Source organism: Syngnathus typhle, linkage group LG1 (genome assembly GCF_033458585.1).
Source record: "Syngnathus typhle isolate RoL2023-S1 ecotype Sweden linkage group LG1, RoL_Styp_1.0, whole genome shotgun sequence".
Taxonomy (NCBI): Eukaryota; Metazoa; Chordata; class Actinopteri; order Syngnathiformes; family Syngnathidae; genus Syngnathus; species Syngnathus typhle.
In genome coordinates this window covers 19,636,439-19,656,381 of record NC_083738.1, presented here as the reverse complement: position 1 = coordinate 19,656,381, position 19,943 = coordinate 19,636,439, and the positions used below count along the sequence as shown (strand labels likewise).

The 19,943-nt window shown below is 41.0% G+C and overlaps 1 protein-coding gene across 3 annotated transcripts; it reads right to left on the bottom strand.

The window, feature by feature from the left end:
* Window positions 1-1,223: 1,223 nt before the first annotated feature.
* ocrl (OCRL inositol polyphosphate-5-phosphatase) lies at window positions 1,224-14,256 on the bottom strand. 3 transcript variants are annotated; one of them, XM_061281489.1, is made up of 24 exons: window positions 13,834-14,256; window positions 12,679-12,758; window positions 11,522-11,613; window positions 11,320-11,358; window positions 10,876-10,989; window positions 9,953-10,141; window positions 9,629-9,869; window positions 9,382-9,552; window positions 8,764-8,865; window positions 8,561-8,675; window positions 8,386-8,502; window positions 8,133-8,314; window positions 7,818-7,929; window positions 7,597-7,706; window positions 7,288-7,423; window positions 6,893-7,003; window positions 6,166-6,331; window positions 5,557-5,792; window positions 5,016-5,039; window positions 4,191-4,310; window positions 3,790-3,874; window positions 3,227-3,354; window positions 3,032-3,143; window positions 1,224-2,889 (listed from the first exon to the last, which is right to left on the bottom strand). In XM_061281489.1, exons 1-24 carry the CDS (start codon window positions 13,873-13,875, stop codon window positions 2,765-2,767), a joined length of 2,949 nt encoding a protein of 982 aa, XP_061137473.1. In that variant the 5' UTR covers window positions 13,876-14,256; the 3' UTR covers window positions 1,224-2,764. The 3 variants fall into 3 exon arrangements, with proteins under 3 accessions (XP_061137473.1, XP_061137482.1, XP_061137492.1); XM_061281498.1 differs by lacking the exon at window positions 5,016-5,039; XM_061281508.1 differs by lacking the exon at window positions 12,679-12,758 and having other exon boundaries at window positions 13,882-13,933.
* Window positions 14,257-19,943: the final 5,687 nt, after the last annotated feature.

Here is a 19,943-nt window from a genome sequence, read left to right as displayed (position 1 = left end):
CACCTAGCAGTCATCTCCATGGATACTTGGCACACATGCACACGTCGTCCATCATGACTGGTCCAGTTTGGAGTTGCCTGCGTGCACGCGTGTGTGTGCGTGCAATGTTGCATGGAGCAAAAGTAGGACAGTAACAGCAGCATTACCTAACTCACCCAGAAAAAAAATACATCTGGGAAGTTTATGTGGCCCTCTAACTGATTAGACACAATTGTCTCATAAATAATGACAGTCATTTACGCAAACGTTGGAGTGCCAATAAGATTGATGTGAACCGACAGGAATGTGGATATTTAATCATGCACCGTGAATACTATTTTGTAAACAGGTTTGGCAAATCTTTCCAATGTGTTCTTCTTATTGCTTTAGAAGCATTAAGTCCTGAAAAATATTTTGGGTGTCTTTAAAATTGTTCTGTCTCAGGTCCCAGCAGGTCAGAAGTGCGCAACAACTAAATTAATTCACTAAAGTTTGCAGGTAGTGTGGCTGAGCAGTCTAAAATGCTGGATTAAGGTGCTCCAAACCAAATCAAATAAATAAATAAATAAATAAATAAATAAATACAATTAAAAGAGAGAAAGATCTCCCGTCTCAAAGAAGTAATGTCGGGTAATTTTAATAAACTGTGTCAAGGCACTACTAAATTCAATTTAAATTCTTTATTATTCCCCTATTTTTAAGCGTCTTACTTCAGCTCAAACACAAATGTGCATGTTACAGGGCTTTACTCAAATCTTCCCCTGTCTTCTATTTCCTCTCATTTTTTCTTAATAGTAATACAATCTTTCAGTTTTCACGTGACAATTGTATTTTAGTACTGGTAAGTATTTTCTTTACGTGTTACTCCAAGAGAAGGGAAAAAGCTTGGCAATACTGCCACCTAGTGTTACAACTGCGTTAAGCAATCATATTAGCAGGTCCCCCCGTTGATTTCAATTTCCAAATTTACATAAAAAACACATACAATTGGGATTAATTGAAACATGCACATGAAAACGTTTTCTAAATTTCTTCTTTAACTCATGACGGACACTTACTGGGTGATGCCACTCCTCGTACAGACAGCATGTAGGACGTCGATCTTTAAGTGGCGTCATGGCTTTTTCATAGAAGGTCTGCCCAAACAAATAAGGTCAACCTGCAGTGAGAATGAAGCACAGTATGGTCTCACAGGTAGACAACCAAGCTGAGTTCATTTCCCAAATATCAAAAGTAACACTATATTTGAGAAAGTCAACATAATCAGATTTTATTTGTGAAATAAATAAAATAGTACCAAAGACGCTGTAAAGATAAACACAAAGTGTTGCTTTGAGTGTTGAGTACCTTCATTAAGGAGCTGATGACCACACCGTGTCTGCACAATAAATTCCCATAATTACACTTAATTCACTGGCATACAACAAGACTGGAGTCAGAGATTTTGATTTCAGGCAAGATTGCAAAAGTTGGATTTGTAAAACACATGACAGAACATTAAAAGATTGCTGACGGAATATGTCTCTCCCAAACTAGGACGGTTGGTCCCAGGTCAAACTGCATGAACCTGAAAAATCCACAGACAACCAAAATAAAATAATAAAACGATTTCAAGCCTACATGCATGATTGTCAGCAGTAACATCATGTGCTCACAGTCATGCTGAACCATCACAGGACAAAGCAAATCCAATGCACTAAACGGAATCACCCGTTCATTTGCCATCTCTCAAATATTTAACATTTGCTATCTCCCAAATATTTAACTACCCGTGATGTGATCAGTGCAGCACGCTGGTGTAGCACACACAATAATCCTCAAATATACCACGTCACTTTTGCCTCACGGAGTTAACAGTGTTAGACCGAAAGTACCAAATCACGAGCAGGAAATGTAAGCGTTTGGCAAATACAAACGTGGATCACATCCAATGATTACAGATGCCACACCAAAAAGGTAAACACGTGCTATTTACATCCTCGAGGACAGCAGGTAGCACTGTTGCCTTTGATCGGGAAAGCCGTGCATCAACTTCCAGATTTGCTTTGTAACTCCAGAAGAAGAGGACAAACTTGATGTCAGACTCTCAAAATGATATCAAACATTGATGACAAAATGATGGAAATTTCCATTCAAAACTTCAACCCACTAGGATGAAAAGAAAACATTTAAATAACAGGTAATCAACACAACAGACGGTTGTAGCAGGTATGACAACGTGGACCCCTTCAACTAACGCTGCTGTAAAATGGATTATCTGGTGTGCCCTGGTGGTCAAAATATACGTACGCTACACACAACAAACATTTAGAACACTCAGCTTTGGGGTGAAATTTCAAAATGAACTTAAGAAGCGCTGTAACCTTTAGATTTCAACTTACTTTGCGGCTTCTGGGAGAGGTGTGCTAGCACAACATTGAAGCATAGTGTTTTAACCTTGGTACGGATAGCGTTTCATTTTTTGGGGGCATCCGTTCTGTTTGAACGAGGACATGTCTGGTCCCGAGGCACAAGTCCATCCTTTAAGTCATCAAAAAGTGCGTAGCATCCTTCACACCTGCCAAAAGTGCTTGTAAATCCACACAACGGTAATCGAGAGAAGGACAATTTGGTCAAAGCGTTTACTGTCCAATGGAGGTCTACCAAAAAAGCATCTTGGATCTCTACGTTAGTGTTTGTCAATGCTTTCCACCAGATGAAAAATGAACAGAGGGTCACTTGCGTTGCACAACTTGTATTTGGCTCCTGTGGAGAAGCTGTGGAGGAAGTCCGGAGGGCTGGCAAATTACTCTTCGTCACCTGACATGAGGAAGCCTAAGACAAAGTCAATCGCTTTCTGACGGTCATGGGACGTCTGTCGGCCCGCCATACTGGGAGGCGGTCGGATGAGGAGGCTGGCAAAGAGGGTGGCTGACGTGGAAAGGGAAAAAAATATATATATTGTAGGAATAAAGTGTAAGGCAGAGTGATTTTGGAAATTAGTTGATGAATTATTACAACTGGGGAAAACAGTGTCAGCTTTCAAACCCAACTTTACAGAAACGTGTTTTACCAATGAGGCTGGCTGTGAGGTTGTTGTTGTTGGCGTGCTTGAGCAGCTCCTTTAGGAAACCCATCAAGTAGCGGAACACGTTGCGGTGGGCACGGGGCAGCTGGGAGATCAACTGGAAATCATCAAATAGGAGTAAGACTAACGTTGCCGTTATCCTAAACTAAATTGAAGACGTCGAGGGTTGATGGGGGTCACCTGTTTGCAGAGGCGGCTGTCGTGGGCGCAGTCCAGACATCGTTGGTAGAGTTCGTAGCACACCACCGGCTCCGGCAAGGCCTCCAAGAAGATCAACAGTGCCTCGGCCACGGAGTGGTTGCAACCGGCTTGATGGAAGTATTAAGGAGGAACAAGAAAATAGACTTTTCTTTGCTGTGTATGAGGGATTCAGATTCAACGCCAAATGTCTCAGGGGGTTCTCTACACAACAATTCTGCTAACACCTTATATGGCTCTACCATTCAAATACAAGTCATTGTTTTGACTTTTTTTTTTTTTCCCCCAGTACACAAGCGCTCGATGCTAACTCAATTCATAACAAGCAGCAATTTGCCAGACTGTGAACAACTGTGGAAAAAAAAAAACAGGCTCCAAGCCGTTTATGGTTACGGTCAAAGTAAATAAAGCAAATTACATGTTTAGGTTAATTTTTCCTAAGGAAATCTGGCTATCTTAATGTTAATACAAAATGTAAAATGCCATTGACGGCGTGGAGCGGTGATGTTGCTGGTTTCCTAAACTGGTTTTATGAATGAGGATACGGACAGCATCTGGAATGCTAGTATCCATACTGTCAATGATGCTCTGCAGTTCCTCCTTCAAACCCGGCGTTTGGAACAAGTCCTCCTAAGAGATGGATGCAAGAAACAGGGAAGCATCACTCAAAACTTGTATTCTGAAACTCAACTCAAATGTATTTGTAGAGCACATTCAAATGTATTTATAGAGCACTTTAAAACAACAACCGCTGCATACAAAGTACTGTACATGGAACAAAATAAGTCATAGTTAAAAGAATAAATTCCCAACAAAGACAGAAAAAACTAAACCAAGTCTCACGATGAGTCAGAAGCCAAACAATAAAATTGTGTTATATAACAGAATGTTAGAAAGAAATGTACAGGGAGGCCAGAGTAGGAGTTATGTGCCACGCCCATCTTACCTGGTCACACGCCTTCGTGTAGAGATGATTGACCAGAATCCACACTTCCTTGGGGATCTTTAGAGGTTTGTCCTCTGTGCTTGCGCCGTCCATCAACAAGAAGTTCATCTTGGACCTTTCCTGTGTGCGACAAAAAAATAGTTACACTTGCACACTAGACCAGAAATTCCCCTGTGCCATGCCACAGTATGTCCTAAGAGATCTTGAGGTGTAGTATTGGAAAAAAGCTACGTTCACTTAAATGCTCTGAAAATGATTGGAATGTTTACCTATTACATATAATGTGTATTTTATATGTATTCATTCATTTTTTTGTCACAATGCATCAATTGAGTAGCCATTCTGAAGCTTATTTTCCAGTGAGCCCATCTTGGGACAGTTCTAGACAGACAAGTAGATATACTGTTCATTGAAACGAATCAGATCCTCTCAGCTCATCAGTACAGCAATAATCATTCTCTGCAGAGGACAAATGAATATGACTGAGTATTGTGACTGTCTGTCTACAAGTGTTGCTGCACCGTTTGTGATTGCTTAAAGGGTTATCACACCAATACAGACGCTATTCAACATCATCATTAAAATATGTGGTTGTGCTTGTAAGTCGAGTGACTTTTAGGTATCTCAAAACAATAATGTATAGACATTTTGTGGCATGTAAATTATTTCAATGTACAGTAAATTACACTGAGAATTCAGATGACAAGTGATGCATTGTCCCATCAACCTTTACTCATATTTAATCTTCCATCAAATTATTTTCTTCACATAAATTCCCATCAAGTATGTCCTCCAATTAAGCAAATATCAGTAAAAATATTTTACCTTCTCAGTGAAGGTGTCCTCCCCCTGAGAGAAAAGTCAGCCCACAGCCCGAATGCAGAGTTGGAAAGGAATGATCAAGGCAAGGAGAGGCGATAAAAGGAAGCAAAAGAAGACAGAAGATGGCACCAAGCATCAGAATCGGAAAAGAAAAATCAATTGATGGTGGCCAGCATAAATGATTACATCCACACAAAAGAGTGAAAATTGGAAACGGGGGCAAAAAAAGGAGTAATAGCTGTGCTATTTCAGGGCTAATCCAAAACAGCAAAGTAGGATTTAACACCTGAATGAGTTCTCTCACTTGCTCATTGCTACTTCCTTATTCACTTAAATACACGATGAAGCTTTTCATAGTCTTTAAAAATAGCACCATTGTGTGACCGAGTTTAGCCGCAGGGATTGAACAAGCCCTCACGCGCCCTCTTTCTGCCTTCAGGGGCCTCAGTAGACCGACCGGCTGATCTGATCCAAGCTACGTTACTTGTATTTCACAATCTTTCAACTAATCTGCCATTTCCAGCGCAATTCATGCACTCCTCACCAAGTCGATGAGTTTGGTGATGGGGATCTCCCTGATGGGCTTCTTCATTCTGCACAGGGTCTCCAGCGAGGTGCCGAAGCAGCTGGGCAGGTATTTGCCTGAGATGGTGATGAAGTAGTCCTTGCCTCGGTCCAGGTGGAGCACCAGGATGTCCTCCATGCGGTCCTCGCCCGAGTTGAGCAGCGTGACAGAGTCTTTAGTCACGTAGACCTCCAGGTAGATCTCCAGTGTCTCACCTGTTCAGGAGAAAACATTCTCAATTTTCGGACAAAAGAAAAAACATACGCCATAAATTGGGGTGTCAAACTTGTATTTGTCACAATATGGATATGCAATTGTAGCTGAGCTGTGTGTATTATTTTTGTTATACTTGTTCAAACATGACAGTACCATTGTAAAATGATCTGTGAGAAGATAAGCCCTCTCTGGCTCCATTTTATGAGCAGATTCTTTTTTTAGGAAAACTTGATCAGAGTTTACGAGCAGTTTTTTAACTGCAAACTCCCCATTTAAAAAGGTATGAATGTTGTGGCCAGACAAAAAAAATTATATAATTATACATGACAAGGGAAAGCGTTTTCAAATGGGTACGGAATACTGAGAAATTACTCGGTTCCAAGAATCCCTCGCTGGGCTCAGCACGCAGCCACGACTTGCAGTACTGCGTGTCATTGGGCTTGGGGATGAAGGTGAAGTGGCATGGGACCTGCCCGTCGTTCTTGATGAGCAAACGCTCCCTCTCGAGCTGCCGGAACTTCACATTCTCAAATGTGAACTGTGGGTAAAGGAATGGAATAAAACCATAAACTACTTTAGATGGAAAGAAATGGATGAAACGCAACTACGGTGGTGTGTTAATAGCAGAGCAGTGGTGACCCAGTTGTTGAAACGGAGTTCTCGGAATATTGTAAGTAAATTCCGGATCCAATGAGTGAGCGCAGTACCAGCTAGACAAAGTTGGGTTCAAGCTATCTCACAGCATCTGGATTCTAAAGATACTTGCCAGCCATGTTCATGAGTATTAATTAAAGGAATGTTCTGCCAAAAAAAAAAGCAGCTCAACCAGGATTTCTTTCAAGAATAGTCTAAGCTCCTTTGCCAGTGGGTTGAAGGGGTTCGGGCACTTGAAATAGAAGCCAGTTTGTTGCCTCGCATTGATCGTATTCCAGTCACAATTTAACCTAGTATATGCTTGTGGGATTACAGAGATTATTTTTGGCCTGAGAATGCCCATGAGGAGAAATCGAAATATGTTGCGGGGGAAACGAACACTCTATTGAGGCACTCTTAAAAATAGCATGATGGAGTGATTGACATTTATTGGCGACTTCCTTACCTCTCTCCTGCTCAGAGACACAGATGGGAGGAAATCATTTTCCATTCTGTCCATGGTGCGGACAATCTCCTCAAACACTTTCTTTTGGCGCTGCTCATTGACCACCTTCACCTGTTGCACAAAAAGAGGAAATCCTGAAATAATACAACACAATTCTTACCTTTGAAAAGCTAACTCAAGAAAGTAGGTCATCAGCAGATTGACCCAACACACTGATGATCATCGTTGGAAGATTTATTGCTTGGCTTTTTGCGTACGCTAAAATTGTCAGTGGATTCTCAGTCATACCAGTCACGGCTGAATTGAGTCAACTGGACTCTTTAGTTTGGTGACTTTTTTTTTTCTTCTTCTTTTTGGGTAGGTGAAATTTGAAAGAGGTATTCATCACTTCTTACCCCGATCTTGAAGACAGCGCTGACTGGTTTGTGGTCGCTGGTTTGCAGCTCCATGTGACTGCGATACGCGAGCTGCTCGACATCGTTGCCCCGCCACAGGATCCTGTCACACCATGCTGGAACGCGGCACTTCCCGCTAATGGAAAAGAAGCAAAGACTTTCAGGGGTCGTAGACCTGTACAAACAAGCTGATTCTCTGCATCGCCTACATGGCTGCTTTGCTGACCAGGTTTAATCAGAAAGGGAAAACAACTAGAAATGTGTTGGCCCTGTGCTTGGCACATCCCGGAGAACTTGCATAAACCTAACCTTGAGTCCCATCTGTCTGTTTTGGAATCATATTTATAAGTTGGGATGAAGTTGATGTCTCCTTCGTTGAAATCAGTGAAGGCTCGTTTGGTCTGCCGCTGAATGTTTAGCTGTGTAACCAAAGAGAGTTAAAGCAAAAATAATGACGGATTATCTTCACGTTTGAATCATTCCAAAAATCATTTTTTACAGATGAGAGTTGCTGTTGACGGATCGCTCACCTGATCAAACTCCTGAAGCTTCTTCAGCTCGTTCTGGGAAATGAGACACTTGACCTTGGATGCATCGTACATGCACAGGCGATAGTTTAAATCGCCAAACCAGATAACCACACTATAACGGATAAAGACAAAAACAGCCTAGTGAAGGAGTTGGCATATGAGAAACAACAACCTAAAACAAAAATCTATCTTTTGTTTGTCTGTATGCTTGAATTGTGATTTAAAAAAAAACACAATAGTATGTGTAAAAATAACAAACAAATAGTGTGACATTAGAACCACATGCACTCTGGCTATAAAAGGCTGAGAACGAACTTGTGCTTGTGGATACTAAGAGGTGGATGATCCAGTAGGTGGAAGCTCATGCGGGCACAAATGTCTTTATAGTCCTGGTTGCGACGCTCAAAGTCCTCCACATGCGCCGCGAGATGCGAGTTAACAATGCAGAAGCTGGTGTTGTGGAACACAAACCTCACTGCCACACCTCCTTTGTTCCCCTGTACAACGCAAAACGCCTATTTGAGCCACACGACAACAATTCTGAAATGTCCAAGTTGGTCCAACTAACCATTTTGCCCATTATTCCAGTGCCAACATGTTCTGCAGCTACTTCTGTGACATGTTTCTTGTGTATCTTATTGACATAGACCACCAGCATCATCCCGACGAGTCGAATGATGCGAACCTGTCAAAAATATGCAAGTTAACGAACGAAACATGGTCAAAGTCGTTCCTCGACTCACCCTCTTGTACTGCGCTTTTGGGTGTAGGCCTCGCTCGACTGCCTCCACCCACAGTTGTTCCTTGGATGAATCCATGTAGAAGAATGCTTCAGTGCTGAGGTCCAACTCTTGAAAACTAAGAGCAAAGGTATGTCAAGTCCGCTGACCAAGAACGATAAAGTGACACACATTAAAAAAGAGTCCTGGTAAAAATCATCACTGACCCCACGGCATACATATCGGGAGGTTCTGGGTCACAAGAGAGCCACGATTCAAGGCTGCTGTCCGGAGACTGCCCGTTCACATTCCACGTACCACTGAAAAACCTACAGAAACAATGACGTAAAGGTATAAATTCAAGTATGGTCCGTCTACTTGTATGTCTATCGTGTACTATGTCTCGTCACCGTGGGATAGAGGAAACGGAATTTCGGTTTCTTTGTGTGTCTTGACATATGAAGGGATTGACAATAAAGCAGACTTTGACTTTGTTTTGTATAAACAAACATGGCGCGTTGGATATAAATGAATACGAATAATCGTTTTTGGACGATTATGCTCATTTTTGTAACCGGGTAACGTAAAAACTGCAATTGTAACTGAATTTTGATTGATTGCACATCCCTAGCTTGAATGTTTTGTAACATAACCCATAGACATCTGAATATGGATCTGTACAGTTTATAAACATTTTAAGATGGTTGTAGTTTAATATTGGATGAATCGTATTTCCATTATTTCTTCTGTAGAATCTTGACCAGTGTTCCGGAATATAATGTGTTTGACCTTAGAGGTTCAAGCTATATCCTGGGAATTGTTACATGGAAACAAAGCAGTTTTACCGAAAGTTCTGGATGTCCACATATTCGTTTTCCTTCTTTCCCAGGCGGCGTTTGATGAGGTATTCTCTTTCTGCCGCCTGGGTGGAGAACATGGCCTGCCTCATGGTGTTTGTGGTGGAACTCTCACACCAGGACGAAGACCTGTCCGTCCGATCGAAGCTCGACTTAAAACTACATAAAAAAAAAAATCAAAAGTAATTTAACGATTTTAGCATGTTTCACAATCTACGAATGTAACGTGACTCACTCTGGTCTGGTGATGCCAGTGGAGTTGTCTTTGACCTGAGCGAAGATGGCTCTCTCTTTGGGGAGGGGGGCAGGAGGCAGCTGATAAGTTGGCGTGAAGGACGCTTTGCGGGGAGGAAGAGGAGGAACAGGAGGAGGCTCTCGAGCGGCGACTATCCTGTTCTGGTGGTTCTTCTTTTCTTCCGCTTTCGAAGTGTGATTGAAGTTGTCCTCAAAGCCAAAGTCTGAGGCCAAAGACTGGGCTGAATTTTCGGATGAATGTTTACAAAGTGTTATTCCATCATTTCAATGACAGGCGGCCTGGCGTTTTTAAGCATTTATTTACCTGCATTAGTGTAATGTTTGGTTGAGTTACTGTTGAGGGCGGGAGGTAGTGCGTTTGTCAAAGAAGGCGTGTCGACTCCAGAGTCCACACAGTTGGCAGTCTTGTTTCCTCTCTGAGGCGGGACGGGGACTCGACCTCCCTTTTGTGCCAGGGCATCCATTGCACGGGGTTTGCGGGGACTCAATAGAACTGGAGGACAGGAAAGAAAATGTGCATAAGTGAGCCGGATGTGATGACTTTTACAGTCATTGTCTTGAGCGATTACGGAAAAAAAAAATGCAAGATTTAAAATCCTGTTTTACTACAAATGTGTGAATGAGATAAAATGACAGTAAAGAGAAAGTGTTAAGATTAAGAAGTCTTAATATATTCAATTTGAAGTCGGCTTTCCATGTTTATAGTAGATATTAAAATTGTGTTGATCATTGTGGCACGACATGACGTCTTAGGTAACATTTCTTTCTCCAGCTTCCTAAGGTGAGTCAAAAACAATTCCCGTATGTTGTAGTGCAGTTATGCAACAATGAATCCATTTAGCAGAAAAACAATTTAAAATGAAGGCGGTCACTCCGCCTTGCTCTGCTGATTCACTTGTATGAGGAAATAGACAATCGTCATTTGAACTGAGCGTGAGTCATTACATCGTCCTGAATGTTTGCACAAGCCATTTTCCTAAGGCTCAGAAAGTCACTACACCAAACACAATGGACACATTTCAAGTCGAGTCAAATCCGCTGGCAAATCCAAATTGTGGTCATGAGCAAGAGTTACTGAAGATAACTATTGTTAGGGCTGCTCCATGATGACAAAATCGTCAATCGCAATCAGTTTGGTGATGGTTAGTTATATATTACATGAGCAGTTGTGGGTTACTATTATTTTTAGAACTGTTCCTACAAGAGTTGATATTCCAACTGACCTACCTTGTTGTTGAGCACTTATCACCTGGGTGAGGAAAGTTTGTGTGCGCTCATCATCCTGGAATTCTAACAAAAGTTCTGGGGCTTTTTCTCCTTTTATTCGGAACTTGAGTCCGGCTAAAGTCAGTTGGGCAACACACACATACAAACAGGACAGCTTTAGAATCGCCACAAGAAATGCAGACTGTCGAGAAAACAAAGCATGGTGATTCCACGGTCGACCCATTCAGAATTCTTTCAGAGAGCCCGGGAAACTCATGACCCATGACTGCTACTAAATAAAGATGTAAACAGTACCAAAAAAAGCAGTTTGGTGGAGCTGCTATATATTTGTATCAGCGTGCTTACGTTCCCACAGTTTGGCACTGAGAGCCTTGTATAAAAAATAAGAAAATAAAAAAAGATAATTGGGGGTTCCATGAGGCAAAATGGTAGAAAAGTACTCACACACTCGGGAGAAGTCAATGAGAAGAGCCTCCTCGCCCTCTGCGGTGAGAAAAAAAAAAAGGGGCTAAACTGAGTGAGCAAGCAGTCAAAGGTAATTTGTCGTTTACTGATTGTTCAGATTTGAGCTGCAAAACAAGATTCTGACGCACTTCTCACATTAGTTCAAACACCAAACGTGTAGAAAAAAAAAAAAGCCACACACCTTTTACAATTTCAAACTTTCCATTTATGGGTATGGAGAGCTGGGCCACCGGACGAGTCACGACGGCATCAGGGGTTGCCAGCACACCCAGTCTGCATGGCAACAGAGCAGACGCCCGCTTAATAACACTTTCTGTCAATGTTTGCATGATTTCTGAACCTTCAAATTCAATTGTACATCATGTATACACAGCCGCTGCAGTGAGTTCTCATTCCCAAGTCGGTTTCATGCACAGCACTCGGGGAGGGGGTTGGTGGGTAGTAGCAATCATGCAGAGTAGATGGAAGTTTATAATTGCTTGAACTGTAGAATTGTTTCAAAACATGTTAATGATCATGCTCACATGCAGAGATGTCTTATGTTGCAATTTATAGGCCAAGTGCTTTAGTCCATCTTCGTCTGTCTCAAAATGACGGGATTTCCAGAATAAAAGCTAACAGTTGATGTGGCACGTGTGGAGCCGATGGAAAATTAAATGAGAAAATGTCAATTACAAGGCACAGATAAATTATCCTTCCAACTCGCATTTGCACTTACAATTTAGAGTCCTCAATAAATCTAACGCGCATGTTTTGGGAATGAATTTGAAAACCTGAACCACACTACTGCGAGGCACATGCGCAGACCACAAATGCACTGTGCTGCCCTCTGAGGAATCTGCCAATTGTGCGGAATTTGTATCAGGACAACAGAATCTCATTCAAAGATTCTCAAAACAAAATCAACAAACGTGATGTTCAAGTATTCTTGTATTCTACTGTGCTAAAAGTTCTTCTTGTGTCACTCTGTATTTTCAGTATGCTTTATATAATCGCAGGTAGAGCAAGAATGAAAACTCAGACGGCTCCTGCTAACAGCTGGTGGAGCATGGAACTTGTGTTCCCATGTGAATTTCATTACGGAGTTCAGGAATTCTAGATAATGAGCGGAGGTAGCTGAGAGCCGGCGCAAACTAATTGCTTTGTGCCTCGCGCTAGAACGAGACGACCCGAGAGCTCTACACACATGCGCACAAGGTCAGTGTTGCAAACTTAAGTGGATAAAACTTAAATCCAAGCCTCACAAGTATTTTTTGTCTTAAAAATTAACCGAATAAAGTGTGTGTGCCTTAACCCTAACACATTTATTCACCATGTTCTAATGTGTAAGGTACTTACACAAACTTTCCACCACGTTCAATTAGTGACAGCAGCCTGGGCTCCTTCTGGCCAGCCCTCACTTCCAGACCTCTTACAGTGTGAGCAGCACAATCAAGGAATTATTGTGTCACAACATGAAAAGAAAAATCTAATCTGTAAATATCCTAAATACTGTAACTTGTGTTTGTTTATGTATTTTAAAAGACATGGGGGATGCAGCATTGCTGTTATGTATTGTCACAAGAAGCCATGCTTTTGAAATATGAAAGAGGAATGTAGATATACAGTTACAATGATGGATCACAAATGTGTAAATAAATTAGTTTGCGAGACATGATGTAAAAAAAATTAAAGCATAGCACATTTTGTACTCAAAATACAAGGGGATTTCTTCACATCGGGGGCTCTCATTCAAAACAATGTAAAGGATCATATAAAGATGATAACATTTCAGACAAATAAAGAGCTACTCCCTCGGCCACAGTGTTTTAAATCCACAAAATAATTTACTACTGCAAACAGCCTTAACCACACTTTATAAAGCAACTTTATTTCTTAACATGCTCTTTTATCATAACACAGTATTTTGTATCAAAAAAAGAAATACGCCGGTGAGCAAACATGACTGGTTTGTAATCGCATTTCAAAATTACAACGAATCACTGGAGATGAATCTGTTCCGCAACACAATTCCAATACAAAACAATCAAATCAAAAACATTAAGTGCGGCAATAATTGAGTATTCTTCTTGTGAACCGTGTCGACGTTTTCTTACGCTAATCGTAACCTCGAAACATCGTCAAAATGTACAATAACACAAGTAGACAATTAAATTCTACTAAAATTTCAAGTGTCAGATTAGAGAGATAACTGAAATTAGTCCAAAAATGATCAATCGGCCCAAAATAATAATCTGCACAAATAAATACGTCATCAAGTCGCGTTTTTTTTTTTTTTAAACCATTGTTTTGGTTGACAGCCCCCCTAGTGGAAGAAATGACAAGCGATAAAAAAAGAAGAGTAATTCTGTAAAGAAACTTTCGTCTTGCTCAAGTATCCTAAAGACAACTTTACAAGGCCGGGGACATGCTACGTTAGCCAGCAAGCTACCTCACCAATTATTAACTAAAGCTTCTCATTTGACTTTCTTTCTTTTTACTCTTAAAGGATATTGCCAAGCACTCCTCACCGCCAATTCCCAAGGAGGATTCCATTCTTACCGCCAGAGACGAGTTTTACCCCGGGGCTGCTCGGTGGTTACTCGTCGGCTTCGTCCATACGACCGGGAGAGAGAAAGTTAAATCCCCGCCCGGTGCGGAGGCGGCCTTCTCGGTGACAGCAGCTCGGTGGTTGGTCGGTGATGTATCCGTGAAATGGCTTCGGACATTCAACAGACCTTCAAACTTAAACTGAGCCGCCTGGTCGCATAACGATCACACTCCCGGCTTGTGGTTTCTTATTACAAACAGCAACTCATATTTGACGCCAGATGTTGACGCAAAGTTGGTTGTCTGGGGAAATTGAGGAATGGACGCTGCTACTGCTGCTGCTGATGATGTTTCTTCTTCGCACGCTCACTGCACTCATATTGCATTTGAAGTGTAGTTAGCGCCCCCCTGGTCCAGGAGCCCGTCTTTCTTCTTTGTCGTTATTATTTCCGGTAGTGTAAAAGGATACATTACTTTTTACTGCCATCCTCAGACACTATGCTTCAACTACAATTAATTTGTCCACTGATAAGTGCGTCCGATTCGCAGTGCAGAGATAAAAACTATCTATCTATCTATCTATCTATCTATCTATCTATCTATCTATCTATCTATCTATCTATCTATCTATCTATCTATCTATCTATCTATCTATCTATCTATCTATCTATCTATCTATCTATCTATCTATCTATCTATCTATCTATCTATCTATCTATCTATCTATCTATCTATCTATCTATCTATCTATCTATCTATCTATCTATCTATCTCTCTCTCTCTCTCTCTCTCTCTCTCTCTCTCTCTCTCTCTCTCTCTCTCTCTCTCTCTCTCTCTCTCTCTCTCTCTCTCTCTCTCTCTCTCTCTCTCTCTCTCTCTCTCTCTCTCTCTCTCTCTCTCTCTCTCTCTCTCTCTCTCTCTCTCTCTCTCTCTCTCTCTCTCTCTCTGTCACTTCTTACTTGCACCACTTGAGGGAGCCAGAGAACCGCGTCAGTCCCCATCCTGTGCTATAAATCGAAAGGTGGTGAAAGATTACATCTGCATACCATCATCCCAAACGGATTCATGTGCCAAGGTGTAATATTTTTAGATGTCCTATCTTCTTTCACATCACTGCCTGTCCACTAAACTGATCCCATCTGCTCATAAAAATTCAAATGAATGCTCATTTACATTCCTTTCAACCTTCTTCCTCGCATGGCTCGGTCGAGTGTTAGTGATAACTTGTTTGTGCTGGATTTCTGCCATCCAGGAAAACATCTTTGGGCCAAGATATAAATAGACAGAGCACCGTGTTCTACAGCCAAGTGTAATGCCATGCCCTCCCCTTGTTAAAAAATGGCAGTACTCAGCAATTATGGGTATTAAAGTCCTGACTCTCACAAGCTCCCACCCGACGTATTAAAATGTAATTCCAGCCAAGTTGTTTAAAACCAATTACTGGATAGACCTTGTTGCAGTTGTCTTGAATACTTAGATGACTGTGGGATTGCATACATGACGGTGTGAGTATACAGTGATCCCTCGCTACTTCACGTTTCGTTTATCGCGGCTTCACTATATCGCGGATTTTTTTCCCAAATAAAAAAAAGAAATTAAAATAAAACTTCTAAATTGAGGAAATATGTGTCTAACCTTCAGGACAATCTAGTATTGCTCTAAATGTTCGTTTACATTCCTTTAGAAGTCCGTTTTCGCGTGTTAGTACGATCGCGAATTAGCATCTTTCAACTAACCTGTTAGCCTGCCCAGTACTTCTGGTTGGTGACCGAACTTTGGTGGTTTTGGTTTTTGGGGTTGTATACATGATTTTGTGAGGCCACATGTGACCGTGTCAGTACATACATGACTGTCTGTGGCGGTGTAAACACGCCAATTGTGACAGTACATGGAGTACATACTGTACATATAAATGCAGAACTACATACATGACTGTAGGAGTACATAGTAGAGCGACGACTTAAGGAATGTAGGAATATACATTACTTTGGGAGTGTATACTGAAGGACAAAGGTGGTACATGACTGTAGAAGGACATAACGTGACTGTGGGAGTGCATTCACGGCTGTCAGGGTGCCTACACAACAGTCGGAGATGTGGGAGTGCATACATGACTGTGGCTGTACAAACATGACTGAGTGCATTCATGATTATCTGAGCCCACACGTCACATGTATGTATGCACGTGCATTAGTTTATTTTTCGTCATTTTGATCTAACCTTCGATTCATATGAAGTAAAATAAACTGGAGAAAGACAGATATGCTAAAAATCCAGTACAACAACCAGATAAATTAGCGTCAAGCTAATCATTGTGACGTTCTGATTCATACTTCGAAAAAAGACAAAAGTCGCTTCCCCCCTTAGAATTTTACTGACTTCTATACCTCAGAGGGCATTTCAAATGAAAAGCGAAAATGCACGTCTTCCAAGGCGAATGGTATTTATGTTTTGTGCGCAAGTTTTATTTCATTATATCCGCCGCACAGCCCAGTGAAAGCGTTGCTACGCAACTGGGATCTCAAAAGTACTCGCAGTGCAGTGCCAGGGTCACATTTCAATGTGCGTTGGCAGCACATGATGGACGCTAATAGTGCTGCTGCTTTAACTATGTCGCCTGGAACTTTCTCTAAATGAGAAATAAGCCAGCCCGTATATAAGTGAAAAGGATGGCTTCAGAATAGCGTTCATCATGCGCCGTACACTCCCAACAAAATCTTTGGAAGAGTAAGGCCTTATCTTTTGCTGCTGGGGTCTGAAAAAAATGGAGTTTGACATCAATGTATACCATTTAAATGTGTAACTATAGCATCAATTCCAGAGAATGGTCTATGGTTGACAAGCAATTGTGAAGCTTTACAGTTGTTTGATTTTGACCTGCCCACGTTTTGAGGAATTCACGGTATTCTTCATTTAAATCCGCTCAACCTAGTCTCGCTTTTTTGTAGATACGGTGTTTCTCTTTTAACCTCCATAGCTTTTGAGTTGCCATCACTCAGTTTCGGATGCCAGACAGCTTTAAGACGCAGTCGTCTGTTTCTCCGAGCTGACAAAATGTAATAAGCACAACAAATAACAAACAGATTTGATAAGATATGACAGATACACGAGAGTCAGAACATGCTAAATTGCCTGTTTCAAATCTTGACATTTCAGCTTTCTCACCTTTGCCTACACTCAGCAAATTTTGCTTATCATCGCTCCCACACGTAAAACAGATGAGAAGCTAAATAATCACGGTAAAACAAAAACATTCAAGTCGGTTGGCTTCTTAAGCAATAGCATATGAAAAAAAGTCATCTTTGTCTAAAATATATTACGGTAAATCTAAGCAATCGGACATCTTGTTAGGGACTTTGCGCAGAAACATCAATCACAATAAACAAATAATGTAATAAATAGAATCAAAATAACATTTCATTCCAATCTGTTTTTAAATGACATCCATCTTTCTATCTATCCATAATAGAAGCATTTAGGCTAATTAAGTTGCTTTGTGTTGAAGTGAGACTCTGAAAGGTGGAACCAAATACTGTATCACCCCTTTGACGTGATGTCTTGTTTGCACAACATGGTTGCAAAGGGAAAAAACATCCCTCTAGGTGGCACTGTTTCCTTCTTTGTGGGCAAAGTCCTTGGCTGGAATAAAGAGAGAGAGAGAGAGAGAGAGAGAGAGAGAGAGAGAGAGAGAGAGAGAGAGAGAGAGAGAGAGAGAGAGAGAGAGAGAGAGAGAGAGAGAGAGAGAGAGAGAGAGAGAGAGAGAGAGAGAGAGAGAGAGAGAGAGAGAGAGAGAGGATTTAAATGCATCTTTCTGGCCTCTGTTAACGCCATGTTGTCATCCATGGCAGAGCTTGTTTAATTAATTGCACTTGCTGTAATGAACACCGAGCTCCCCCGTCACCTCTCTCTGATCCCAACACAGGTTGAAGATAAGGCAGCGTTGTTAAGGGAATCAATTAATACGATATGTACATACAGAGGGACAGCAAGAATAGTTAGTAGTGTTTTAGGGCACAGAAAAATTTATCAATAAATAGGCTCTTCAGAAGCAACTGAGAAAAACAAAACAAGTACCGTAATTTTCGGACTATAAGTCGCGGTTTTTTTTCATAGTTTGGGTGGGGGGGCGACTTATACTCAGGAGCGACTTATATACATATATATGTTTTTTTTTTCACTTTTTGGGGCATTTTATGGCTGGTGCGACTTATACTCCGGCGCGACTTATAGTCCGAAAATTACGGTAAAAAAAGAACAACTCTTAACAAATCAACTCCAGCAGGTCGGTTTATGACCATACCTCTTTGAGAGATTCAGGTGCTACCTGGAAAGTGTTTAAAAATGTATTTAAAAATTCAACACTTTAGCCCCCCAAAACGATTAGAGTGAAGAAAGCAGATGCCGCAGGCTTGCCGCTGGATACTCCAGAGAGTAAACATGTCCTGCGGTGGTGCTTCTGACAAAGACAAATGGCCATCTCTTTTCTCTTGGTTTTAACCCTTATGCTTCCCACTTCATAGTCTAAAGATGCTCTAACTTAGTGGTTATCAAACTAAATAAGGTCACGTTTTTTTCAGAATAAAAGACTCATTATTACGGTACATTTCGTATCGCTACCCAACTAGCTAGCGAAAGCTCGCCAGCTATATAGCTAGCAAGATAGATAGCAAGATAGCTAACAAGATAGATAGATAGATAGATGGATGGAGAGAGATAGATAGATAGATAGATAGATAGATAGATAGATAGATAGATAGATAGATAGATAGATAGATAGATAGATAGATAGATAGATAGATAGATAGATAGATAGATAGATAGATAGATAGATAGATAGATAGATAGATAGATAGATAGATAGTTTTTAAGGGATCCTTGATAAAAAGAAAGTTTGCAAATCTCTGCTAATGTACTACCCCTCTTCAATGAAATGACTCTACCATGAGTTCACAAAGGTGCTTTTAGGTTTGAACCACTTCAACTTTCGACCTCAAAGGAGTCAGACTCCATGCAGTCATCCTGGTCCCGGGCCAACCTAACAACCCATAAAGAGGGTTTGGCTTCCGAGGTATCTCCGGACCACTCGGCGAGTCTTTAACGGGCCTTTTGAACTGCTGCACATATTTAAACAGGCAGCGTTTTCCAGGTCACAGCCGCAATAATAAAAACAGGCTAGAAAAGCGGAGTTGAAAGAAGGTTTATTTAAGGCAGGGTGTTGTCACGTCTGAGCTGCTGACTCACTCACCAAATGGACCATTTTAGTCAGTTTATGCATTTAAGCAGTCACGGAGCTTTACACACAAATAGTAGGCTATGCTCTAATAAACACCTTGCCTCTAATAGAGGCCTGGCTCTATCGGAAGTGGATTAATACATAGAACTCACAATATTTTGATAGTACGATAGAAGTAGAACCATGGAAAACCCCCCCGCAAGAAGTCAGTTTGATTCAAAGTGGCCCCTTTTAGGCTAATTTGAAACTGATATCGTAACTTTACAAATTTGAAAATCAAGCCCTCAAACCCTGTTTGACATAACACCAAGACATTTCACCAAAATTAAAAGTGCATTTAGCACATTTGCACATTCTTCTGACCGGTTTAAATAATTTCAAGTTCAAATTGTTCAGATTCATTTAGTCATTATTCTTTTAAGGTATTCTTTGAGGAACTTATGTGTCTTTCAAGCCCATTCAAAATTTTAATATAGGTAATATTAATACTAATACTATTAAATTGTTGCAGGTATTCAGTTAAAGTAGAGCTGGTATCTGCAAAAAAAAGAAATCAAATATGGCACCCACTCTTTAGTGCCTCAAGAACCTATTTTACTCCATTTGAAGAGAATCATGACATTTTAATTACCCTCCAGGCCAACGATGTGAGCCGAATGAAAATAAATGTCTGGCTCATGTTTGACGTTGAAAAAAATGTTAGTGGCTGAGAAGCTGCGAGATACCTCAGGGGTGGTTGCCAGGCAACCGCCTCCATAGTCCGTCTCTGATATATGAACTCTAGAAATGATATCCCCAACATGGGAGTGAGCTTTTCACTTTCCTCAAATTGTAGCAGTTT